This window comes from Astyanax mexicanus, unplaced genomic scaffold (assembly GCF_023375975.1).
Source record: "Astyanax mexicanus isolate ESR-SI-001 unplaced genomic scaffold, AstMex3_surface scaffold_31, whole genome shotgun sequence".
NCBI classification, from domain to species: domain Eukaryota; kingdom Metazoa; phylum Chordata; class Actinopteri; order Characiformes; family Acestrorhamphidae; genus Astyanax; species Astyanax mexicanus.
In genome coordinates this window covers 4,750,510-4,778,136 of record NW_026040041.1, presented here as the reverse complement: position 1 = coordinate 4,778,136, position 27,627 = coordinate 4,750,510, and the positions used below count along the sequence as shown (strand labels likewise).

At 42.0% G+C, this 27,627-nt stretch overlaps 1 protein-coding gene across 1 annotated transcript in view; it reads right to left on the bottom strand.

The window, feature by feature from the left end:
• LOC111190568 (uncharacterized) overlaps positions 1–27,627 on the bottom strand; it is a 285,381-nt gene that overhangs the window by 4,315 nt on the left and 253,439 nt on the right. The window contains exons 14-19 of the mRNA XM_049472742.1: positions 19,868–19,900; positions 17,309–17,347; positions 14,677–14,709; positions 11,690–11,722; positions 9,284–9,325; positions 7,931–7,972 (exon numbers count right to left, since the gene is read on the bottom strand). Coding sequence (XP_049328699.1) covers positions 7,931–7,972; positions 9,284–9,325; positions 11,690–11,722; positions 14,677–14,709; positions 17,309–17,347; positions 19,868–19,900 — 222 coding nt within the window. The remainder of the gene's footprint in view (positions 1–7,930; positions 7,973–9,283; positions 9,326–11,689; positions 11,723–14,676; positions 14,710–17,308; positions 17,348–19,867; positions 19,901–27,627) is intronic.

Genomic DNA, 27,627 nt, shown 5'->3' with positions numbered 1-27,627 from the left:
AGACCCCCGCATACCCTTCGGGAGTCCAGGAGCCGGCGGACGGTGTCGGCGGGGTGTCCACCAATGGTACGAGGACCTGGGGGAGCGGCCGGACCCAAAGAACATAGGTAGGGCTTAAGGCGGGACACGTGAAAGGTCGGGTGGGCTCTTCTAAGGGCGGGTGGCAGGGCGAGCCGGTATGCTACCGGATTGATCCTGCGAAGGATTTTAAATGGCCCCACGTATCGTGGGGCTAGTTTGCGTGGAGCACCACGCAACGGGAGATCCTTGGCGGAAAGCCAGACCCGTTGGCCAACTCGGAACGAGGGGGCGGGCCGTCGCCTCCTGTCTGCATGCCGTTTCTGGGTTGCCCTAGCAGACAAGAGAGCGGCCCGGGCCCTCTTCCAGGCCCGATGGCAACGCCGGATCATCTGGTCCGCCGAGGACACACCCGAGAGAGTCTCCTGTCCCGGGAAGGCCGGCGGAGTATACCCAAACTGGCACTCGAAGGGCGACATCCCAAGAGACGAGTGCCAGAGTGTGTTGTGGGCATACTCCGCCCACTTTAATTGGTCTGCCCAATTGGTCTGACCCTCCAGACAGCGGAGGGTCCGTTCCAGGTCTTGGTTGACCCTCTCTGTCTGGCCATTTGACTGTGGGTGGAACCCTGAGGAAAGGCTAACCTCCGTCCCCAACAGGCGACAGAAGGCCCCCCAGAACCGGCTAGTGAAGTGCGCCCCACGGTCAGATACTATGTCCACAGGAATCCCGTGGATGCGGACAACCTGGTCGAGGACCACCTCGGCCGTTCCCTGTGCAGATGGGAGTTTTGGCATCGCCACAAACCGTCCAGCCTTGGAAAACCTGACTATGACCAATATCACGGTGTTACCCCGAGAAGGGGGCAACCCCGTGATAAAGTCCAGGGACAGGTGCGACCAGGAGTGTGAGGGAACGGCCAGAGGGTGCAGCAGACCTGAGGGCCTGGTTCTGGTGTCCTTTCATCGAGCACAGGCTGCCACGTGGGAGCGTACCTCCCTCTCCATCTGAGGCCACCAAAACCGGCGATGCAAGTACTCCAGCTTGCAACCTAGGGTAAGACGTCCCCAATCCAGTACCCGTTTCCTGACAAGGGCAGGTACATAGTCACGGCCGCGAGGGCCGTTTCCAGGGCCTGGATCGGTCTCTTGGGCCCGCCTGATGGTGTCCAAGAGCCCCCACCGAAGGGGTGCCAGGATCCTGGCCGGTGGCACGATGGTGGAGGGCTCACCTGGAAGAGGGAAGGGCTCCCACTGGCAAGAGAGGGCATCCGGTTTGACATTCTTTTACCCAGGACGGTATGACAGAGTGAAGTCAAACCGGGTGAAGAACAGCCCCCATCTGGCCCGGCGTGGGTTCAGGCGCTTGGCCTGCTGGATGTACGCCAGGTTTTTATGGTCCGTCCAGACCAGAAAGGGGTGTTCCACCCCCTCAAGCCAGTGCCTCCACTCTTCCAGAGCAAGCTTCACATCATACTTCTGCTCCGCAGGGGTTAGACGGTGGGAGTAGTAGGCACATGGGTGCAGTCGGCTGCCCAGCCCCGCCCGCTGGGACAAGACCGCACCCACGCCTACACGTACCGGTCCAACGCCTCCCGGAGGACCTCATTAATGTACCCCTGGAAGACGGCGGGGGCGTTCATCAACCCGAACGGCATAACCAGGTACTCATAGTGCCCAGTTGGGATGATGAACACCGTCTTCCATTCGTCACCCGCCTTAATCCTGACCAGATTATAGGCACTGCGCAGGTCCAGTTTGGTGAAAATGGTGGCCTGCTGCAGTGCCTCAAAGGCGGATGACATGAGGGGTAGGGGGTAACGGTTCTTCACCGTTATCAGGGCCTCAACTCGCCGTCCTTCTTCCCCACAAAGAAGAAGCTAGCACCGGCCGGGGAGGAAGATGGTCGGATAAATCCTAGAGCGAGGGCCTCCTGGATGTATTCCTCCATCGACCGGCGCTCAGGACCCGACAGAGAGAACAACCTTCCCCTGGGAGGACTAGTCCCAGGGAGAAGGTCGATGGCCATGTCGCAGGGACGGTGGGGGGGCAGTATCTGAGCCTGCCGTTTACTGAAGACCTCCCAAAGGTCATGGTAGTCAGTGGGTACCTGGGAGAGGTCAGGACAACTGGGATCAGGCACCTTGCCTTTGGGAGTTTTGGGAGGCTGGAGGCAGGAAGACTGACAAGCTGGCCCCCATGTCAACACTGAGCGGGACAGCCAGTCAACGTGGGGGTTATGCCTCTGGAGCCAAGGGAACCCTAGAATCAGCTGCAAGTCGGGAGCACTGATGATATATAGTGTGATCTTTTCTGAGTGCGACCCGACTCGCAGCGTGAGGGGGCGTGTTTGGTGGGACACCACCCCTGGCTCCAGAGATCGCCCGTCGATTGCTGCAATGGGCATGGGCTCTTTTAGGGGAACCAGCGGCAAAGCAAGCCTCCTGGCCATGGCCGAGTCCAGGATGTTGCCTGCCGCTCCCGAGTCCAGGAATGCTGGGAGGCGTACCTCAGAAGTCCCACAAACCAGTGTGGTATGAGGAACACCCCCAGCATTCGAGGGGGCCCTGGCCGGTCCACTAGGGGTCCCTCTCTCCCTAGCAGACATTGGTGTTTTGACACCAACTCAGGACAGGTAGCGTGCTGGTGCCCTGAAACCCCGCAGTACAGACACCTGCCTTCCCACATGCGGGCTTCGCGCTCCTGCCTAGGCAGGCGGGTGTGTCCCAACTGCAGGGGCAAGACCCCGTGGTCTGGTGGTTTCTCAGTAGTTGCGGGTGGACCACCAAGTGCTGACCACGAGGCCCCCGAGGGGAGGCCCCTGTACACTGCACCTTACGCCTCTCCCTAAGGTGGTTATCCAACCTCTGGGTGAGCTCAATGAGGTTGTCAAGTGACACTGGACCGTCGCGGTAGGCGAGCTCGTCCTTGAGTTCCTCATTGAGCCCATGGTGGAACGCACTCACCAGAGCGCTGGAGTTCCACCCGCTTTCGGCCGAGAGCGTGCGAAATTCTATGACGTACTCAGATACCGACCTCCTACCCTGTCGTAGGTTCAGGAGACGGGTCCCCGCCTCCTCTCCTCTAAGTGGAAGGTCAAACCTCTGTGCTAGGGCCGCTGCGAACAGTTCCGCAGTAGCACAGACATCTGGTTGGTGTTCCCAAACAGGGGTGGCCCACGCCAATGCCCTTCCAGAGAGGAGGGAGACGATGTACGCCACTTTGGCACGCTCCGACTGAAAGCGGGACGGCTGCAGCCCAAATGCCAGGGAGCACTGCAGAAGAAACCCCCTGCAGCCTCCTGGCTCACCCCCATACCACATAGGGGCCGGCAGTGGGGGCTCAACTCGAGGCTCCACAGAGGGTTTGGCAGCAGCCGTGTTCATTTGGGAGGGCTCTGGCCCAAGGGGGGCTGGCTGTATAGACAGGGGTGGCTCCTGGGTCAGGGCGGCCGTCAGGCCCTGCAGCTGAGCCAAGATCTGCTGCAAGACCTGCTCATGTCGCCCTATGACAACCCCCTGGTTGCCTAGAGCCAGCTTTACCTGCTCGAGATCCAGCTGCTCTGCTGGGTCCATGTTGGGCTGGATCTTTCTGTAATGGGTTGGGAGCAGTAGCTCTCCAGCCCAGAAGGTTTTAGAACCCAAGTGCAGAGCAGTAGATCTCAAAGCAGGTAAACCCAAGAGAAATAAAAAAAAATAATAATAATAACAACAACAACAACAACAACAATAATATATCATTGTTAATATATATTAATAGGATATATAGTAATATATATATAATAATATTATAAATATATAATTCTTATTATTAATACCCCGCTCCACATGGGGATTGAACCCAGGCTGTCGCGGTCGCAGTCCAATGCTCTAACCGCTGCACCAGCGAGCGGATTGGGACGCGGCCGCTTTAATCACCACTTAAAGAGCCTCCGCCGAAAGGGGCGGAGCAACAAAAACGGGCAGAGAGTAAAAACGGATGGAAAACAAAAAGCCACGCCTAGCGTGCGTTAGAGTGAGGGGGAGAAAATGTAAATAAGGCTTGCCTGGAAGCGGCTACCTCTTATGAGACGAGGTGAAGGATTAACTAAACAAAAGGGGCTTCCAACGAAAACAAAACTAAACTGAGGTGCTTATGGATTTAAACGCTGCTCCACCAGAGAGGAGAGGAACAGCGCGGGAGAGGGAAGGTAAACAACCGCGTGCCTCGCGGTGAGAAACACACACAGACACAGACACAGAGACTCGAGAGGGGCGGCAAAAAAGAGCACACTGCTCTGCTCCACCAGACTAGAGACAGGGAGATGGCGGCTGTGGAGCTCACTGCTCTACACAGCTACACCAAACTCGAAAGGAAAAAAGAGATAGAGATAAAGAGCCGGGGCTCGCTCGGAAAACCGGCATAGATTCGCTCTCACGAGCTTCAAAGATCCAGAGCCGAGTGGCTGGTTGGCCCTGCTTATAAGGTGTTGAAAGCAAGTGTTGGCAATTAGCCAATTAACCCTCGGCGCTGGCCTGGCGCGCCCTCTGTTGCCCCGGAGGGTGCCTCGGTCGGCCACCAGCCCTTACAGCATGTTTATTCTGTATGGGTTGATGTGGTATCTGTATGTGTTGATGTGGTATCTGTGTGGGTTGCTGTGGTATCTGTATGGGTTGCGTGTTTATTCAGTATGGGTTGATGTGTTATCCATATGGGTTGATGTGATATCTGTATGGGCTGATGTGGTATCTGTATGGGTTGCTGTGGTATCTGTGTGGGTTGTTGTGGTATCTGTGTGAGGTGCTGTGGTATCCGTATGGGTTGATGTGGTATCTGTATGGGTTGATGTGGTATCTGTGTGGGATGCTGTGGTATCTGTATGAGTTGCGTGTTTATTCCATATGGGTTGATGTGGTATCTGTATGGGTTGCGAGTTTATTCTGTATGGGTTGATGTGGTATCTGTATGGGTAGATGTGGTATCTGTATGGGTAGATGTGGTATCTGTATGGGTAGATGTGGTATCTGTATGGGTTGATGTGGTATCTGTATGGGTTGATATGGTATCTGTATGGGTTGATGTGGTATCTGTATGGGTAGATGTGGTATCTGTATGGGTTGATGTGTTATCCGTATGGGTTGATGTGATATCTGTATGGGCTGATGTGGTATCTGTATGGGTTGCTGTGGTATCTGTGTGGGTTGTTGTGGTATCTGTGTGAGGTGCTGTGGTATCCGTATGGGTTGATGTGGTATCTGTATGGGTTGATGTGGTATCTGTGTGGGATGCTGTGGTATCTGTATGAGTTGCGTGTTTATTCCATATGGGTTGATGTGGTATCTGTATGGGTTGCGAGTTTATTCTGTATGGGTTGATGTGGTATCTGTATGGGTAGATGTGGTATCTGTATGGGTAGATGTGGTATCTGTATGGGTTGATGTGGTATCTGTATGGGTTGATATGGTATCTGTATGGGTTGATGTGGTATCTGTATGGGTAGATGTGGTATCTGTATGGGTTGATGTGTTATCCGTATGGGTTGATGTGATATCTGTATGGGCTGATGTGGTATCTGTATGGGTTGCTGTGGTATCTGTGTGGGTTGTTGTGGTATCTGTGTGAGGTGCTGTGGTATACGTATGGGTTGATGTGGTATCTGTATGGGTTGATGTGGTATCTGTGTGGGATGCTGTGGTATCTGTATGAGTTGCGTGTTTATTCCATATGGGTTGATGTGGTATCTGTATGGGTTGCGTGTTTATTCTGTATGGGTAGATGTGGTATCTGTATGGGTAGATGTGGTATCTGTATGGGTAGATGTGGTATCTGTATGGGTTGATGTGGTATCTGTATGGGTTGATATGGTATCTGTATGGGTTGATGTGGTATCTGTATGGGTAGATGTGGTATCTGTATGGGTAGATGTGGTATCTGTATGGGTTGATGTGGTATCTGTATGGGTTGATGTGGTATCTGTGTGGGTTGATGTGGTATCTGTGTGCGTTGCATGTTTATTCTGTATGGGTTGATGTGGTATCTGTGTGGGTTGCTGTGGTATCTGTATGGGTTGATGTGGTATCTGTATGGGTTGATGTGGTATCTGTGCGGGATACTGTGGTATCTGTATGAGTTGCGTGTTTATTCCATATGGGTTGATGTGGTATCTGTATGGGTAGATGTGTTATCTGTATGGGTTGATGTGGTATCTGTGTGGGTTGATGTGGTATCTGTGTGCGTTGCATGTTTATTCTGTATGGGTTGCTGTGGTATCTGTATGGGTTGATGTGGTATCTGTATGGGTTGATGTGGTATCTGTGTGGGATACTGTGGTATCTGTATGAGTTGCGTGTTTATTCCATATGGGTTGATGTGGTATCTGTATGGGTTGCGTGTTTATTCTGTATGGGTTGATGTGGTATCTGTATGGGTTGATATGGTATCTGTATGGGTTGATGTGGTATCTGTGTGGGATGCTGTGGTATCTGTGTGGGTTGCTGTGGTATCTGTGTGGGTTGTTGTGGTATCTGTGTGGGTTGTTGTGTTATTTGTCAAGGTTACTGGGTAATTATGTGGGTTGCTGTGGTATCTGTGTGGGTTGCTGTGACATGCCATTTTATTCGTTTGGGCTGTTGTAGTATCTGTATGGGTTGCTGTGGTATCTGTATGAATTACGTATTTATTCTGTATGGGTTTCTGTGGTAGCTGTGTAAGATGCTGTGGTATCTGTGTGGAATGCTGTGGTATCTGTATGGGTTGCTGTGGTATCTGTGTGGGTTTCTGTGGTAGCTGTGTAAGATGCTGTGGTATCTGTGTGGAATGCTGTGGTATCTGTATGGGTTGCTGTGTTATCTGTGTGGGATGCTGTGGTATCTGTATGGGTTGATGTGGTTTCTGTATGGGTTGATGTGGTTTCTGTATGGGTTGATGTGGTATCTGTGTGGGATGCTGTGGTATCTGTATGGGTTGATGTGGTATCTGTATGGGTTGATGTGGTATCTGTGTGTGTTGCTGTGGTATCTGTATGGGTTAATGTGGTATCTGTATGGGTTGCTGGGATATTGTTATGGGTTGATGTGGTATCTGTATGGGTTGCTGGGATATCGTTATGGGTTGATGTGGTATCTGTATGGGTTGATGTGGTATCTTTGTGGGTTGATGTGGTATCTCTATAGGTTGATGTGGTATCTGTGTGTGTTGCTGTGGTATCTGTATGGTTTAATGTGGTATCTGTATGGGTTGCTGGGATATCGTTATGGGTTGATGTGGTATCTGTATGGGTTGATGTGGTATCTGTGTGTGTTGCTGTGGTATCTGTATGGTTTAATGTGGTATCTGTATGGGTTGCTGGGATATTGTTATGGGTTGATGTGGTATCTGTATGGGTTGATGTGGTATCTTTGTGGGTTGATGTGGTATCTCTATAGGTTGATGTGGTATCTGTGTGTGTTGCTGTGGTATCTGTATGGGTTAATGTGGTATCTGTATGGGTTGCTGGGATATTGTTATGGGTTGATGTGGTATCTGTATGGGTTGCTGGGATATCGTTATGGGTTGATGTGGTATCTGTATGGGTTGATGTGGTATCTTTGTGGGTTGATGTGGTATCTCTATAGGTTGATGTGGTATCTGTGTGTGTTGCTGTGGTATCTGTATGGTTTAATGTGGTATCTGTATGGGTTGCTGGGATATCGTTATGGGTTGATGTGGTATCTGTATGGGTTGATGTGGTATCTGTGTGGGTTGATGTGGTATCTCTGTGGGTTGATGTGGTATCTCTATGGGTTGATGTGGTATCTGTGTGGGATGCTGTGGTATCTGTATGGGTTGCTGGGGTATCTTTATGGGTTGATGTGGTATCTGTGTGGGTTGCTGGGGTATCGTTATGGGTTGAGGTGGTATCTGGCTGTGGTAAATATTACTTTAAAATAACTGACCGTGTGTATTGTCTGGAAACTCCTCATCACTGCTGTTTTTGCCTGTAAAGAAACACATAAAGCACTTTAACTTAATTATCTGTGTGGGTTTCTGTGGTATCTGTATGGGTTAATGTGGTATCTCTATGGGTTGCTGGGATATTGTTATGGGTTGATGTGGTATCTGTATGGGTTGCTGGGATATCGTTATGGGTTGATGTGGTATCTGTATGGGTTGATGTGGTATCTTTGTGGGTTGATGTGGTATCTGTATGGGTTGATGTGGTATCTGTATGGGTTGATGTGGTATCTGTGTGTGTTGCTGTGGTATCTGTGTGGAATGCTGTGGTATCTGTATGGGTTGCTGTGTTATCTGTGTGGGATGCTGTGGTATCTGTATGGGTTGATGTGGTTTCTGTATGGGTTGATGTGGTTTCTGTATGGGTTGATGTGGTTTCTGTATGGGTTGATGTGGTATCTGTGTGGGATGCTGTGGTATCTGTATGGGTTGATGTGGTATCTGTATGGGTTGATGTGGTATCTGTATGGGTTGATGTGGTATCTGTGTGTGTTGCTGTGGTATCTGTATGGGTTAATGTGGTATCTGTATGGGTTAATGTGGTATCTGTATGGGTTGCTGGGATATTGTTATGGGTTGATGTGGTATCTGTATGGGTTGCTGGGATATCGTTATGGGTTGATGTGGTATCTGTATGGGTTGATGTGGTATCTTTGTGGGTTGATGTGGTATCTCTATAGGTTGATGTGGTATCTGTGTGTGTTGCTGTGGTATCTCTATAGGTTGATGTGGTATCTGTGTGTGTTGCTGTGGTATCTGTATGGTTTAATGTGGTATCTGTATGGGTTGCTGGGATATTGTTATGGGTTGATGTGGTATCTGTATGGGTTGATGTGGTATCTTTGTGGGTTGATGTGGTATCTCTATAGGTTGATGTGGTATCTGTGTGTGTTGCTGTGGTATCTGTATGGGTTAATGTGGTATCTGTATGGGTTGCTGGGATATTGTTATGGGTTGATGTGGTATCTGTATGGGTTGCTGGGATATCGTTATGGGTTGATGTGGTATCTGTATGGGTTGATGTGGTATCTTTGTGGGTTGATGTGGTATCTCTATAGGTTGATGTGGTATCTGTGTGTGTTGCTGTGGTATCTGTATGGTTTAATGTGGTATCTGTATGGGTTGCTGGGATATCGTTATGGGTTGATGTGGTATCTGTATGGGTTGATGTGGTATCTGTATGGGTTGATGTGGTATCTGTGTGGGTTGATGTGGTATCTCTGTGGGTTGATGTGGTATCTCTATGGGTTGATGTGGTATCTGGCTGTGGTAAATATTACTTTAAAATAACTGACCGTGTGTATTGTCTGGAAACTCCTCATCACTGCTGTTTTTGCCTGTAAAGAAACACATAAAGCACTTTAACTTAATGAGTTCAATTGTCTGCACTTTATTGTTTGGTTAACTTCCAAAATGATGCCCAGAATCTGCACCCCTGCATCTACTTCCCTCATCATCTTACCCCCACTTAAAAAAAATATAAAAAAACAAAAACAATATTACAGTATTTACAGTGACTAACATTACCATTCCTAACACACACTTCTACACATCAACACTGTATTTATTTCAGATTCCCTCTTTAAATATAAACTATAATATTAAACTGTAACCTCTTTTTAAAAAGAAAGTTGAAAACACATCTGTTTACCTGCACTTTCCTCACTGATTAACAAAGCTTTGTTAGTAATTGTTTTCTTGTATTTTTTTGTTCTTAATTTTCATTATTTACACATTATTTTAATTGTAATGTCTTGTAATTTTTTTATATTGTTCTGTATCATGTCTTAAATGCATTTCTTGTATTTATTTATTTTTTATTTTAGATTCTGTTTGAAATGTCCTTCTAGCTCTAACAGTTCTTTATTTGAATTAATTTTCCTTCTTTTAAATATATTGTTTTAATCATGTTTGAATCATGTTTTATTCATGCTTTATTATTTTTTTTCCATTATAATCGTTATTCTCATATGTTTATGTGACTCTGTATTTTCTTTTTTGTAAAGCAATTTCAATGAACGTTCTGTATGAAAGGTGCTATATAAATAAATACACAATGCATATTAATTTAACATAATGAGACATGCAGTTCTAGTCATAAACAATGTAATTTTACATTAATTAATCAGTTAATAAATACTGAGTTTCACCAAAATGGCTCCATTATCTGACGTTACTGCAGAATGTGTCCCTCTAATGCTGCCGTACCTCCATCAGACGAGTGAGAGCTCTGAGATGGATGGTATGATGCTGCTGTAGTTCCTCATTAATATATAAATTATTTCAGTTTATTTTAAATTAAAAACTTAAAAACATTGCACTATTACAGTATTTATATTTGTTTATTTTTGTAACCCCAGCTTGTGAAGTCTGCAGCAGTGTGATACAAGAAAGGATAAATGCATTTAAAATGTTTTCAAGAATATATCAGGGATGTTTCAGATATACTTCAGGTATAATTCAGGTATGTTTCATGTCTGTTTTAGATAGATTTCATGTATAATTCATGTATATTTCAGGTCTGTTTGAGGTATGTTTTGGGAAGTCGCCTGGCCTGGGCTTCCGTGGCTTTAGCGCCGAATGATTATCCAGTAGCCCTGAATCGTTTTACTCAGCTCAGCGGTACTATTAATGGGGAGAGTTCCTTTCAGGAGAAACAGCCAATCAGCATGAGAAAAGCTCTAGAATATGGAGAACAGTGGGAATATGTAGTACAATATGCAGAACAGGGTTGACTGTTGGAAACACTGTTTTAACCTGACTTCTGTTCATTTGTAGTTTATAGTAAGATCACATGTCCTGAGAAAATAGAGGAATTCCAGGCAAATACAAATTTTTTTATTTGTTTTTTTCACTGTAATTGTATATATTTTAAGCAAATATACAGCAACGTATTCAATAGTGTTCAAATGTTTAAGCAAGTTTGAGAAAGGTAATATAAAGAGAAAGAAAAAGTTGCAAAAGTAGTTTATTTTAATAGGTGAGTTGTGAATGCTGTAAAATTAACTTATTTTAATAGTTCAGGGTTAAGGTTTGTTAGAGTTTGTTCAAATCTCAAGTACTGTGGTGTAATTTATTATATAAAGGGGTAGAAGAGACGGTGGAGCTGGAGAGAGAGAGAGAGAGAGAGAGAGAGAGAGAGAGAGAGAGAGGAAATGTGGAGAGAACTGAAATTATTAACTGAACTGATCAAAAGAAAGAACAGGTTAAGAGAAGCAAGACTTTGCATTCAGGATATATGAGTAATTTTTAAAGAGTATTAATAGTGTAGGCCCCCTAGGACTAATATTAATAAATATTCCTTTCAATTATTTGTTCTAGTGTGTCAAAAAATGTAAAAGAACAATTTATAAATCTATTGTTGATGTACTGTATTGCATACTGTATTGCGGAATGGGTTCAATTATGGAAATATATTTGGTCGTTTTAGTAAAAGCTCATGATACTATTTTTAGGTCACCAATAGTAATTTTGCAGAATTTGTTCAATTTTAAATCCATTGAATAAAATATATATACCGTGTTAAACAATAAATATCAGGAAACTTAAAAAATTAAAAAAATTGCTTAGAGTGCTTATAGACCCATAAGAATAATTACCCTCAGATTTCTTTTGGATGTTCTAAGGCAACATTAAAAACTGAGATACAGTAAACAGATATTCCTAAAGCCAAAATATAAAATCCAAAGACATTTTATTACCAGAGTCAGAGTCAGAACCCCCGGTCTCAGGCCCTGGAACAGAATTCAGTACAAAGTTAAATACATTATAAAAACAGTAAAAGGAGCTGACTTTCAGTAATAAAAGTGATAAAAGCGTGCTACTACTACTACAGCTGACATCTACCTCACATTCAACTCTCAGATCACTTTATTACACACATCTACCTCATATTCAACTCTCACATCACTTTATTACAAACATCTACCTCACATTCAACTCTCAGATCACTTTATTACAAACATCTACCTCATATTCAACTCTCACATCACTTTATTACAAACATCTACCTCATATTCAACTCTCAGATCACTTTATTACAAACATCTACCTCATTCAACTCTCAGACCACTTTATTACAAACATCTACCTCATATTCAACTCTCACATCACTTTATTACAAACATCTACCTCATATTCAACTCTCAGATCACTTTATTACAAACATCTACCTCATATTCAACTCTCAGATCACTTTATTACACACATCTACCTCATATTCAACTCTCAGATCACTTTATTACACACATCTACCTCATATTCAACTCTCAGATCACTTTATTACAAACATCTACCTCATATTCAACTCTCAGATCACTTTATTACACACATCTACCTCATATTCAACTCTCAGATCACTTTATTACACACATCTACCTCATATTCAACTCTCAGATCACTTTATTACACACATCTACCTCATATTCAACTCTCAGATCACTTTATTACACACATCTACCTCATATTCAACTCTCAGATCACTTTATTACACACATCTACCTCACATTCAACTCTCAGATCACTTTATTACAAACATCTACCTCATATTCAACTCTCAGATCACTTTATTACAAACATCTACATCATATTCAACTCTCAGATCACTTTATTACAAACATCTACCTCATATTCAACTCTCACATCACTTTATTACAAACAACTACCTCATATTCAACACTCAGATCACTTTATTACACACATCTACCTCATATTCAACTCTCAGATCACTTTATTACACACATCTACCTCATATTCAACTCTCAGATCACTTTATTACACACATCTACCTCATATTCAACTCTCAGATCACTTTATTACAAACATCTACCTCATATTCAACTCTCAGATCACTTTATTACACACGTTTTCTTGTATTTTTTTTGTTCTTAATTTTCATTATTTACACATTATTTTAATTGTAATGTCTTGTAATTTTTTTATATTGTTCTGTATCATGTCTTAAATGCATTTCTTGTATTTATTTATTTTTTATTTTAGATTCTGTTTGAAATGTCCTTCTAGCTCTAACAGTTCTTTATTTGAATTAATTTTCCTTCTTCTGAGACATGCAGTTCTAGTCATAAACAATGTAATTTTACATTAATTAATCAGTTAATAAATACTGAGTTTCACCAAAATGGCTCCATTATCTGACGTTACTGCAGAATGTGTCCCTCTAATGCTGCCGTACCTCCATCAGACGAGTGAGAGCTCTGAGATGGATGGTATGATGCTGCTGTAGTTCCTCATTAATATATAAATTATTTCAGTTTATTTTAAATCAAAAACTTAAAAACATTGCACTATTACAGTATTTATATTTGTTTATTTTTGTAACCCCAGCTTGTGAAGTCTGCAGCAGTGTGATACAAGAAAGGATAAATGCATTTAAAATGTTTTCAAGAATATATCAGGGATGTTTCAGATATACTTCAGGTATAATTCAGGTATGTTTCATGTCTGTTTTAGATAGATTTCATGTATAATTCATGTATATTTCAGGTCTGTTTGAGGTATGTTTTGGGAAGTCGCCTGGCCTGGGCTTCCGTGGCTTTAGCGCCGAATGATTATCCAGTAGCCCTGAATCGTTTTACTCAGCTCAGCGGTACTATTAATGGGGAGAGTTCCTTTCAGGAGAAACAGCCAATCAGCATGAGAAAAGCTCTAGAATATGGAGAACAGTGGGAATATGTAGTACAATATGCAGAACAGGGTTGACTGTTGGAAACACTGTTTTAACCTGACTTCTGTTCATTTGTAGTTTATAGTAAGATCACATGTCCTGAGAAAATAGAGGAATTCCAGGCAAATACAAATTTTTTTATTTGTTTTTTTCACTGTAATTGTATATATTTTAAGCAAATATACAGCAACGTATTCAATAGTGTTCAAATGTTTAAGCAAGTTTGAGAAAGGTAATATAAAGAGAAAGAAAAAGTTGCAAAAGTAGTTTATTTTAATAGGTGAGTTGTGAATGCTGTAAAATTAACTTATTTTAATAGTTCAGGGTTAAGGTTTGTTAGAGTTTGTTCAAATCTCAAGTACTGTGGTGTAATTTATTATATAAAGGGGTAGAAGAGACGGTGGAGCTGGAGAGAGAGAGAGAGAGAGAGAGAGAGAGAGAGAGAGAGAGAGAGAGGAAATGTGGAGAGAACTGAAATTATTAACTGAACTGATCAAAAGAAAGAACAGGTTAAGAGAAGCAAGACTTTGCATTCAGGATATATGAGTAATTTTTAAAGAGTATTAATAGTGTAGGCCCCCTAGGACTAATATTAATAAATATTCCTTTCAATTATTTGTTCTAGTGTGTCAAAAAATGTAAAAGAACAATTTATAAATCTATTGTTGATGTACTGTATTGCATACTGTATTGCGGAATGGGTTCAATTATGGAAATATATTTGGTCGTTTTAGTAAAAGCTCATGATACTATTTTTAGGTCACCAATAGTAATTTTGCAGAATTTGTTCAATTTTAAATCCATTGAATAAAATATATATACCGTGTTAAACAATAAATATCAGGAAACTTAAAAAATTAAAAAAATTGCTTAGAGTGCTTATAGACCCATAAGAATAATTACCCTCAGATTTCTTTTGGATGTTCTAAGGCAACATTAAAAACTGAGATACAGTAAACAGATATTCCTAAAGCCAAAATATAAAATCCAAAGACATTTTATTACCAGAGTCAGAGTCAGAACCCCCGGTCTCAGGCCCTGGAACAGAATTCAGTACAAAGTTAAATACATTATAAAAACAGTAAAAGGAGCTGACTTTCAGTAATAAAAGTGATAAAAGCGTGCTACTACTACTACAGCTGACATCTACCTCACATTCAACTCTCAGATCACTTTATTACAAACATCTACCTCATTCAACTCTCAGACCACTTTATTACAAACATCTACCTCATATTCAACTCTCACATCACTTTATTACAAACATCTACCTCATATTCAACTCTCAGATCACTTTATTACAAACATCTACCTCATATTCAACTCTCAGATCACTTTATTACACACATCTACCTCATATTCAACTCTCAGATCACTTTATTACACACATCTACCTCATATTCAACTCTCAGATCACTTTATTACAAACATCTACCTCATATTCAACTCTCAGATCACTTTATTACACACATCTACCTCATATTCAACTCTCAGATCACTTTATTACACACATCTACCTCATATTCAACTCTCAGATCACTTTATTACACACATCTACCTCATATTCAACTCTCAGATCACTTTATTACACACATCTACCTCATATTCAACTCTCAGATCACTTTATTACACACATCTACCTCACATTCAACTCTCAGATCACTTTATTACAAACATCTACCTCATATTCAACTCTCAGATCACTTTATTACAAACATCTACATCATATTCAACTCTCAGATCACTTTATTACAAACATCTACCTCATATTCAACTCTCACATCACTTTATTACAAACAACTACCTCATATTCAACACTCAGATCACTTTATTACACACATCTACCTCATATTCAACTCTCAGATCACTTTATTACACACATCTACCTCATATTCAACTCTCAGATCACTTTATTACACACATCTACCTCATATTCAACTCTCAGATCACTTTATTACAAACATCTACCTCATATTCAACTCTCAGATCACTTTATTACACACATCTACCTCATATTCAACTCTCAGATCACTTTATTACACACATCTACCTCACATTCAACTCTCAGATCACTTTATTACAAACATCTACCTCATATTCAACTCTCAGATCACTTTATTACAAACATCTACATCATATTCAACTCTCAGATCACTTTATTACAAACATCTACCTCATATTCAACTCTCACATCACTTTATTACAAACAACTACCTCATATTCAACACTCAGATCACTTTATTACACACATCTACCTCATATTCAACTCTCAGATCACTTTATTACACACATCTACCTCATATTCAACTCTCAGATCACTTTATTACACACATCTACCTCATATTCAACTCTCAGATCACTTTATTACAAACATCTACCTCATATTCAACTCTCAGATCACTTTATTACACACATCTACCTCATATTCAACTCACATCACTTTATTACACACATCTACCTCATATTCAACTCTCAGATCACTTTATTACACACATCTACCTCATATTCAACTCTCAGATCACTTTATTACAAACATCTACCTCATATTCAACTCTCAGATCACTTTATTACACACATCTACCTCATATTCAACTCTCACATCACTTTATTACACACATCTACCTCATATTCAACTCTCAGATCACTTTATTACAAACATCTACCTCATATTCAACTCTCAGATCACTTTATTACACACATCTACCTCATATTCAACTCTCAGATCACTTTATTACAATCATCTACCTCATATTCAACTCTCACATCACTTTATTACACACATCTACCTCACATTCAACTCTCAGATCACTTTATTACACACATCTACCTCACATTCAACTCTCAGATCACTTTATTACACACATCTACCTCACATTCAACTCTCAGATCACTTTATTACACACATCTACCTCATATTCAACTCTCAGATCACTTTATTACAATCATCTACCTCACATTCAACTCTCAGATCACTTTATTATGATGTGTGATATCTGTGTGGGTTGAGTTGGTATCTGTGTGGGTTGAGGTGGTATCTGTGTGGGTTACTGTGGTATCTGTGTGGGTTGAGTTGGTATCTGTGTGGGTTGTTGTGGTATCTGTGTGGGTTGTTGTGGTATCTGTGTGGGTTGTTGTGGTATCTGTGTGGGTTGAGGTGGTATCTGTGTGGGTTGTTGTGGTATCTGTGTGGGTTGCTGTGGTATCTGTGTGGGTTGCTGTGGTATATGTGCGGGTTGATGTGGTATCTGTGTGGGTTGAGGTGGTATCTGTGTGGGATGCTGTGGTATCTGTATGGGTTGCTGGGATATCGTTATGGGTTGATGTGGTATCTGTATGGGTTGATGTGGTATCTGTGTGGGTTGATGTGGTATCTGTGTGGGTTGATGTGGTATCTGTGTGGGTTGATGTGGTATCTGTGTGGGTTGATGTGGTATCTCTATGGGTTGATGTGGTATCTCTATGGGTTGATGTGGTATCTGTGTGGGTTGATGTGGTATCTCTATGGGTTGATGTGGTATCTCTATGGGTTGATGTGGTATCTGTGTGGGATGCTGTGGTATCTGTATGGGTTGCTGGGGTATCGTTATGGGTTGAGGTGGTATCTGGCTGTGGTAAATATTACTTTAAAATAACTGACCGTGTGTATTGTCTGGAAACTCATCACTGCTGTTTTTGCCTGTAGAGAAACACATAAAGCACTTTAACTTAATGAGTTCAATTGTCTGCACTTTATTGTTTGGTTAACTTCCAAAATGATGCCCAGAATCTGCACCCCTGCATCTACTTCCCTCATCATCTTACCCCCCCACAAAAATATAAAAAAACAAAAACAATATTACAGTATTTACAGTGACTAACATTACCATTCCTAACACACACTTCTACACATCAACACTGTATTTATTTCAGATTCCCTCTTTAAATATAAACTATCATATTAAACTGTAAAGCTGAAAACACATCTGTTTACCTGCACTTTCCTCACTGATTAACAAAGCTTTGTTAGTAATTGTTTTCTTGTATTTTTTTTGTTCTTAATTTTCATTATTTACACATTATTTTAATTGTAATGTCTTGTAATTTTTTTATATTGTTCTGTATCATGTCTTAAATGCATTTCTTGTATTTATTTATTTTTTATTTTAGATTCTGTTTGAAATGTCCTTCTAGCTCTAACAGTTCTTTATTTGAATTAATTTTCCTTCTTTTAAATATATTGTTTTAATCATGTTTGAATCATGTTTTATTCATGCTTTATTATTTTTTTTCCATTATAATCGTTATTCTCATATGTTTATGTGACTCTGTATTTTCTTTTTTGTAAAGCAATTTCAATGAACGTTCTGTATGAAAGGTGCTATATAAATAAATACACAATGCATATTAATTTAACATAATGAGACATGCAGTTCTAGTCATAAACAATGTAATTTTACATTAATTAATCAGTTAATAAATACTGAGTTTCACCAAAATGGCTCCATTATCTGACGTTACTGCAGAATGTGTCCCTCTAATGCTGCCGTACCTCCATCAGACGAGTGAGAGCTCTGAGATGGATGGTATGATGCTGCTGTAGTTCCTCATTAATATATAAATTATTTCAGTTTATTTTAAATTAAAAACTTAAAAACATTGCACTATTACAGTATTTATATTTGTTTATTTTTGTAACCCCAGCTTGTGAAGTCTGCAGCAGTGTGATACAAGAAAGGATAAATGCATTTAAAATGTTTTCAAGAATATATCAGGGATGTTTCAGATATACTTCAGGTATAATTCAGGTATGTTTCATGTCTGTTTTAGATAGATTTCATGTATAATTCATGTATATTTCAGGTCTGTTTGAGGTATGTTTTGGGAAGTCGCCTGGCCTGGGCTTCCGTGGCTTTAGCGCCGAATGATTATCCAGTAGCCCTGAATCGTTTTACTCAGCTCAGCGGTACTATTAATGGGGAGAGTTCCTTTCAGGAGAAACAGCCAATCAGCATGAGAAAAGCTCTAGAATATGGAGAACAGTGGGAATATGTAGTACAATATGCAGAACAGGGTTGACTGTTGGAAACACTGTTTTAACCTGACTTCTGTTCATTTGTAGTTTATAGTAAGATCACATGTCCTGAGAAAATAGAGGAATTCCAGGCAAATACAAAATTTTTTATTTGTTTTTTTCACTGTAATTGTATATATTTTAAGCATATATACAGCAACGTATTCAATAGTGTTCAAATGTTTAAGCAAGTTTGAGAAAGGTAATATAAAGAGAAAGAAAAAGTTGCAAAAGTAGTTTATTTTAATAGGTGAGTTGTGAATGCTGTAAAATTAACTTATTTTAATAGTTCAGGGTTAAGGTTTGTTAGAGTTTGTTCAAATCTCAAGTACTGTGGTGTAATTTATTATATAAAGGGGTAGAAGAGACGGTGGAGCTGGAGAGAGAGAGAGAGAGAGAGAGAGAGAGAGAGAGAGAGAGAGAGAGAGAGAGAGGAAATGTGGAGAGAACTGAAATTATTAACTGAACTGATCAAAAGAAAGAACAGGTTAAGAGAAGCAAGACTTTGCATTCAGGATATATGAGTAATTTTTAAAGAGTATTAATAGTGTAGGCCCCCTAGGACTAATATTAATAAATATTCCTTTCAATTATTTGTTCTAGTGTGTCATAAAATGTAAAAGAACGATTTATAAATCTATTGTTGATGTACTGTATTGCATACTGTATTGCGGAATGGGTTCAATTATGGAAATATATTTGGTCGTTTTAGTAAAAGCTCATGATACTATTTTTAGGTCACCAATAGTAATTTTGCAGAATTCGTTAAATTTTAAATCCATTGAATAAAATATATATACCGTGTTAAACAATAAATATCAGGAAACTTAAAAAATTAAAAAATTAAAATTAAATTAACTGGGCTGAGTCCCGGGTCTTTACACACCCAGGCAACACCCCTGCTTCAACTCACTGGCCACTTTATTAGAAACATCAGTGTACTGATATATATATATATATATATATATATATATATATATATATATATATATATATATATATATATATATATATATGTGCTTATAGACCCATAAGAATAATTACCCTCAGATTTCTTTTGGATGTTCTAAGGCAACATTAAAAACTGAGATACAGTAAACAGATATTCCTAAAGCCAAAATATAAAATCCAAAGACATTTTATTACCAGAGTCAGAGTCAGAACCCCCGGTCTCAGGCCCTGGAACAGAATTCAGTACAAAGTTAAATACATTATAAAAACAGTAAAAGGAGCTGACTTTCAGTAATAAAAGTGATAAAAGCGTGCTACTACTACTACAGCTGACATCTACCTCACATTCAACTCTCAGATCACTTTATTACAAACATCTACCTCATATTCAACTCTCACATCACTTTATTACACACATCTACCTCACATTCAACTCTCAGATCACTTTATTACAAACATCTACCTCATATTCAACTCTCAGATCACTTTATTACACACATCTACCTCACATTCAACTCTCAGATCACTTTATTACAAACATCTACCTCATATTCAACTCTCAGATCACTTTATTACAAACATCTACCTCACATTCAACTCTCAGATCACTTTATTACAAACATCTACCTCATATTCAACTCTAACATCACTTTATTACAAACATCTACCTCACATTCAACTCTCACATCACTTTATTACACACATCTACCTCATATTCAACTATCAGATCACTTTATTACAAACATCTACCTCATATTCAACTCTCAGATCACTTTATTACAAACATCTACCTCATATTCAACTCTCACATTACTTTATTACAAACATCTACCTCACATTCAACTCTCAGATCACTTTATTACACACATCTACCTCATATTCAACTCTCAGATCACTTTATTACAAACATCTACCTCATATTCAACTCTCACATCACTTTATTACACACATCTACCTCATATTCAACTCTCAGATCACTTTATTACAAACATCTACCTCATATTCAACTCTCAGATCACTTTATTACACACATCTACCTCATATTCAACTCTCAGATCACTTTATTACACACATCTACCTCATATTCAACTCTAAGATCACTTTATTACACACATCTACCTCATATTCAACTCTCAGATCACTTTATTACAAACATCTACCTCACATTCAACTCTCACATCACTTTATTACACACATCTACCTCATATTCAACTATCAGATCACTTTATTACAAACATCTACCTCATATTCAACTCTCAGATCACTTTATTACAAACATCTACCTCATATTCAACTCTCACATTACTTTATTACAAACATCTACCTCACATTCAACTCTCAGATCACTTTATTACACACATCTACCTCATATTCAACTCTCAGATCACTTTATTACAAACATCTACCTCATATTCAACTCTCACATCACTTTATTACACACATCTACCTCATATTCAACTCTCAGATCACTTTATTACAAACATCTACCTCATATTCAACTCTCAGATCACTTTATTACAAACATCTACCTCATATTCAACTCTCAGATCACTTTATTACACACATCTACCTCATATTCAACTCTCAGATCACTTTATTACACACATCTACCTCATATTCAACTCTCAGATCACTTTATTACAAACATCTACCTCACATTCAACTCTCAGATCACTTTATTACACACATCTACCTCACATTCAACTCTCAGATCACTTTATTACAAACATCTACCTCATATTCAACTCTCAGATCACTTTATTACAAACATCTACCTCATATTCAACTCTCAGATCACTTTATTACAAACATCTACCTCTCATTCAACTCTCAGATCACTTTATTACAAACATCTACCTCACATTCAACTCTCAGATCACTTTATTACACACATCTACCTCACATTCAACTCTCAGATCACTTTATTACAAACATCTACCTCATATTCAACTCTCAGATCACTTTATTACAAACATCTACCTCATATTCAACTCTCAGATCACTTTATTACAAACATCTACCTCTCATTCAACTCTCAGATCACTTTATTACAAACATCTACCTCATATTCAACTCTCAGATCACTTTATTACAAACATCTACCTCACATTCAACTCTCAGATCACTTTATTACACACATCTACCTCACATTCAACACTCAGATCACTTTATTAAAACATCTACCTCACATTTAACTCTCAGATCACTTTATTACACACATCTACCTCATATTCAACTCTCACATCACTTTATTATAAACATCTTTATTATGCTCTGCCGTTACTGCAGACTGTGTCCCTCTGCAGCTGCTGTAGCTCCATTAGACGAGTAAGAGCTCTGAGATGGATGGTGTGATGCTGCAGTTGTTACTCATTAATATATAATATATTTCAGTTTATTTTAAATTAAAAACTTTAAAACATTACTCAGGTACAGTATATTTATATTTGTTTATTTTTGTAAATCCAGCTTGTGAAATCTGCAGTCGTCTAATGCAATAAAAGATAAATGCAATGTTTTCAGAAATATTTCAGGTATATATCAGGTCTATTCCAAGTCTATTTCAGATCTATTTCAGGTTATTTAAAGCATGTTAAGCTGCTATATGTGCTCAATGTAAATAAATCTGTTTTTGATCGTTGTGCAGTTTTATATTGAAAAGCTTTGTGGTTTGAGCAAATCCGCCCCCACAAAAAACGAATACACAGTATTTCCCTAAAAAATATAATTAACTTATAAATACAAACTGCACTGCTGACTGGAGTGTATACATCAAGATCTGTTAAACCCACACAATATTACAGTTTATACATAAATATTTACATTCATGTTCCTAACACTTCTACACATCATCACAGTGTATTTATTTCAGGTTCCCTCTGTAAAAATAAACTGTAGTATATTATATAGTGATTGGTGTGCTGGCTTGTGGTTAGTGCATTGGGTAACTCCTCCATCTCTCTGCATTTTGCATCATAAAAGTCCTGCTTTACTGATTATGTATAAAATGTTCATTTTAAATCAAATGTGATTAAATGAAAAACACACACAAAGACTTCACCTATCTGTTGTATCTAAAGTATATAAAAGCACTGCCTAAATTTATTTATCATATATACTGTTCTAAATAACACACACTTATAAACAATTCAATAAATAAATACTCAATGCTCATTAATGTATCATAATGAGACATAAATGTTCATTTTTTTATTAATGTTTAATAATGTGTAATTTATTTTTAGGTCGCATAAAGAATTAACATATAAGAACTGTTAAGATTAAATATATATAACAGATCTTAAATTAAACAGATAAACAAAAATAGCTCCATTATTACAAACATGTAACAAGTTAAAGTTTTTATTTAAAACATTTTGTCCCTCTGCTGCTGCCGTACCTCCATCAGATGACTGAGAGCTCTGAGATGGATGGTGTGATGCTGCTGTAGTTCCTCATTAATATATAATATATTTCAGTTTATTTTAAATTAAAAACTTTAAAACACTGCTCCAGTACAGTTCAGGTATGTTTCAGGAATATTTCAGGTCTGTTTTAGGTATGTTTTGGGTAGATTATGGTCTGTTTAAGGCATGTTCCTGGTATATTTCAGGAATATTTCTGGTATATATTAGGTATGTTTCAGGTATATTTGTGGTCCATCCATCCATTTTCCTCCGCTTATCCAGGGTCGGGTCGCGGGGGCAGCAGCCTAAGCAGGGAAACCCAGACTTCCCTCTCCCCAGCCACTTGGGCCAGCTCATCCGGGGGAATTCCAAGGCGTTCCCAGGCCAGCCGAGAGACATAGTCCCTCCAGCGTGTCCTGGGTCTTCCTCTGGGCCTCCTCCCGGTGGGACGTGCCCGGAATAAGGGGACAACCACCCCAGTCTGACAATCCACAGGAACTGCCCCCGATGTCCACGCAATGTTAACCAACACAACCCTACAACATCCAGAGCCTTAAGGAACTCCGGGCGAATCTCATCCACCCCCGGTGCCTTACCACCGAGGAGCTTTTTAACCACCTCGGTGACCTCAGCATCTCCCTGGGCTGCCACCTTATCGTGATGGAGGGGTTTGAGTGTCTCAAGGATCCTAGGAGCTATGTTGTCAGGGGCTTCATGCCCCCGGTAGGGACACCCAAGGCAAACAGGTCCTAGGTGAGGGACCAGATGAAGTGCAGCCCAAACGACCCCAATGAAGAGAGACAACATTGGATTAAGTGTTCCCTCGCCCGGACGCGGGTCGCCGGGGCCCCACTCTGGAGCCAGGCCTGGAGGTGGGGCACGCTGGCGAGCGCCTGGTGGCCGGGCTTTTGCCCATGGAGCTCGGCCGGGCATAGCCCGAAGAGGAGACAGGGGCCCCCCTTCCCATGGGCTCACCACCTGTGGGAGGGGCCAAAGGGGTCGGGTGCAGTGTGATTTGGGTGGCGGCCGAAGGCATGGACCCTGGCGATCTGATCCTCGGCTGCAGAAGTTGGCTCTTGGGACGTGGAATGTCACCTCTCTGGAGGGGAAGGAGCCAGAGTTGGTGTGCGAGTTAGAGAGGTTCCGGCTAGAAATAGTCGGGCTCACCTCGACACACGGCTCTGGCTCTGGAACCAGTCTCCTTGAGAGGGGTTGGACACTCTTTCACTCTGGAGTTGCCCCGGGAGAGAGGCGCCGAGCTGGGGTTGGCATACTTGTTGCCCCCCATCTCGGGGCCTGTACGTTGGGGTTCACCGCAGTGAACGAGAGGGTAGCCTCCCTTCGCCTACGGGTGGGGGGACGGGTCCTGACTGTTGTTTGTGCCTATGCACCGAACAGCAGTTCAGGCTACCCACCCTTTTTGGAGTCTTTGGAGGGGGTGTTGGAGAGCACCCATCCAGGGGACTCCCTTGTTCTGCTGGGGGACTTCAACGCTCAGGTGGGTAATGACAGTGAGACCTGGAGAGGTGTGGTTGGGAGAAATGGCCCTCCCGATCGTAACCCGAGTGGTGTTTTGTTATTGGACTTCTGTGCTCGTCATGGATTGTCCATAACCAACACCATGTTCAAGCATAAGGGTGCCCATATGTGCACTTGGCACCAGGACACCCTAGGCCGCAGTTCAATGATAGACTTTGTTGTCGTGTCATCTGATCTGCGGCCGCATGTCTTGGACACTCGGGTGAAGAGGGGAGCGGAGCTCTCCACTGACCACTACCTGGTGGTGAGTTGGCTTCGATGGTGGGGAAGGATGCCAGTCAGACCTGGCAGACCTAAACGAATTGTGAGGGTCTGCTGGGAACGGTTGGCAGAGTCTCCTGTCAGACGGAGCTTCAACTCCCACCTCCGGGAGAGCTTCAAACACGTTCTGGGGGAGGTTGGGGACATTGAGTCAGAGTGGGCCGTGTTCTGCACCTCCATTGCTGAAGCGGCCTACCTGAGCTGTGGCCGCAAGGTTGTTGGTGCCTGTCGTGGCGGCAATCCTCGAACCCGCTGGTGGACACCGGCGGTGAGGGATGCTGTCAGGCTGAAGAAGGAGTCCTATCAGGCCTTTCTGGCCCATGGGACTCCGGAAGCAGCTGACGGGTACCGGCAGTCCAAGCGGCATGCGGCACGGGTGGTTGCTGAGGCAAAAACTCGGGCGTGGGAGGAGTTCGGAGAGGCCATGGAAAATGACTTCCGTACGGCTTCGAGGCGATTCTGGTCCACCATACGGCGTCTCAGGGGGGGGGGGGGGGGAGCAGTATCCCACAAACACTATTTATAGTGGGTGTGGTGTGCTGTTGACCTCAACTCGGGACGTTGTGGGCCGGTGGGCAGAATACTTCGAAGACCTCCTCAATCCCACCAGCACGCCTTCCATTGAGGAAGCAGAACCGGGGGACCTTGGGGTGGGCTCTCCAATTTCGGATGCTGAGGTCACCGAGGTGGTATATTTGTGGTATATTTCAGAAATGTTTCAGGAATATTTCAAGCATGTTTCAGGTATATTTCAGGTATATGTATGGTATATTTCAGAAATGTTTCAGGAATATTGCAGGTCTGTTTTAGAAATATTTTAGGTCTGTTTCGGGTATATTTCAGGTATGTTTTAGGAATATTACAGATCTGCTTCAAGAATGCTTGAGGTATATTTCAGGTTTGTTTGAGGAATATTTTAGGCCTGTTTCGGGTATATTTAAGGTATATTTCAGGTATGTTTTAGGAATATTACAGATCTGTTTCAGGAATGTTTCAGGTATATTTCAGGTTTGTTTCAGGTATATTTTCAGGTGGGTTTGTGCAGATTAAGGCAAAATGAGGAAGGTTTCTGCTAGGCAGGTTCATCAGATTAAGAGAGAGCAAACAGGTATTTAAAGCTGCTGGTGCCTCTGAAGGATCCTTCAAAGACTTGAAGTGGTGCATAAAGCTACTATTCAGCCACCTCTAACCAGTTTTTTATTTTTGAAGAATATACTTTTATCATCGGGAGGTCTGTTCAACAAAACTCGATTTATACTCTAACAGGTATAATTTGCATAACAATTTGGAACGCAGCGTAAAGATTCAGTTCATACTGTACAATAGAGTGTGATCCTGACCATAATCCAATAAACACAGTACATCTAGATGTACCGCTAAGAGCAGCGCGTGGTTGTAGCGCTAAGAGCAGCGCGTGGTTGTAGCTCTAAGAGCAGCGCGTGGTTGTACCGCTAAGAGCAGCGCGTGGTTGTAGCTCTAAGAGCAGCGCGTGGTTGTAGCTCTAAGAGCAGCATGTGGTTGTACCGCTAACAGCAGCGCGTGGTTGTAGCGCTAAGAGCAGCGTGTGGTTGTACCGCTAAGAGCAGCGTGTGGTTGTAGCTCTAACAGCAGCGTGTGGTTGTAGCGCTAAGAGCAGCGCGTGGTTATAGCGCTAAGAGCAGCGCGTGGTTGTAGCTCTAAGAGCAGAGCGTGGTTGTACCGCTAAGAGCAGCGCGTGGTTGTACCGCTAACAGCAGCGCGTGGTTGTAGCGCGTGGTTGTAGCGCTAAGAGCAGCGTGTGGTTGTAGCTCTAACAGCAGCGTGTGGTTGTAGCTCTAAGAGCAGCGCGTGGTTGTAGCTCTAAGAGCAGCGCGTGGTTGTAGCTCGAAGAGCAGCGTGTGGTTGTAGCTCGAAGAGCAGCGCGTGGTTGTAGCTCGAAGAGCAGCGCGTGGTTGTAGCTCGAAGAGCAGCGCGTGGTTGTAGCTCTAAGAGCAGCGCGTGGTTGTAGCTCTAAGAGCAGCGCGTGGTTGTAGCTCGAAGAGCAGCGTGTGGTTGTAGCTCGAAGAGCAGCGTGTGGTTGTAGCTCGAAGAGCAGCGTGTGGTTGTAGCTCTAAGAGCAGCGCGTGGTTGTAGCTCTAAGAGCAGCACGTGGTTGAAGCTCTAAGAGCAGCGCGTGGTTGTACTACTAAGAGCAGTGTGTGTTTGTAGCTCTAAGAGCAGCGCGTGGTTGTAGCTCTAAGAGCAGCGCGTGGTTGTAGCTCTAAGAGCAGCACGTGGTTGAAGCTCTAAGAGCAGCGCGTGGTTGTACTACTAAGAGCAGTGTGTGTTTGTAGCTCTAAGAGCAGCGCGTGGTTGTAGCTCTAAGAGCAGCGCGTGGTTGTAGCTCTAAGAGCAGCGTGTGGTTGTAGCTCTAAGAGCAGCGTGTGGTTGTACTGCTAAGAGCAGCGCGTGGTTGTAGCTCTAAGAGCAGCGTGTGGTTGTAGCTCTAAGAGCAGCGCGTGGTTGTAGCTCTAAGAGCAGCGCGTGGTTGTAGCTCTAAGAGCAGCGTGTGGTTGTAGCTCTAAGAGCAGCGCGTGGTTGTAGCTCTAAGAGCAGCGCGTGGTTGTAGCGCTAAGAGCGGCGCGTGGTTGTAGCGCTAAGAGCAGCGCGTGGTTGTAGCTCTAAGAGCAGCGCGTGGTTGTAGCGCTAAGAGCGGCGCGTGGTTGTAGCGCTAAGAGCAGCGCGTGGTTGTACTGCTAAGAGCAGCATGTGGTTGTAGCGTTAAGAGCG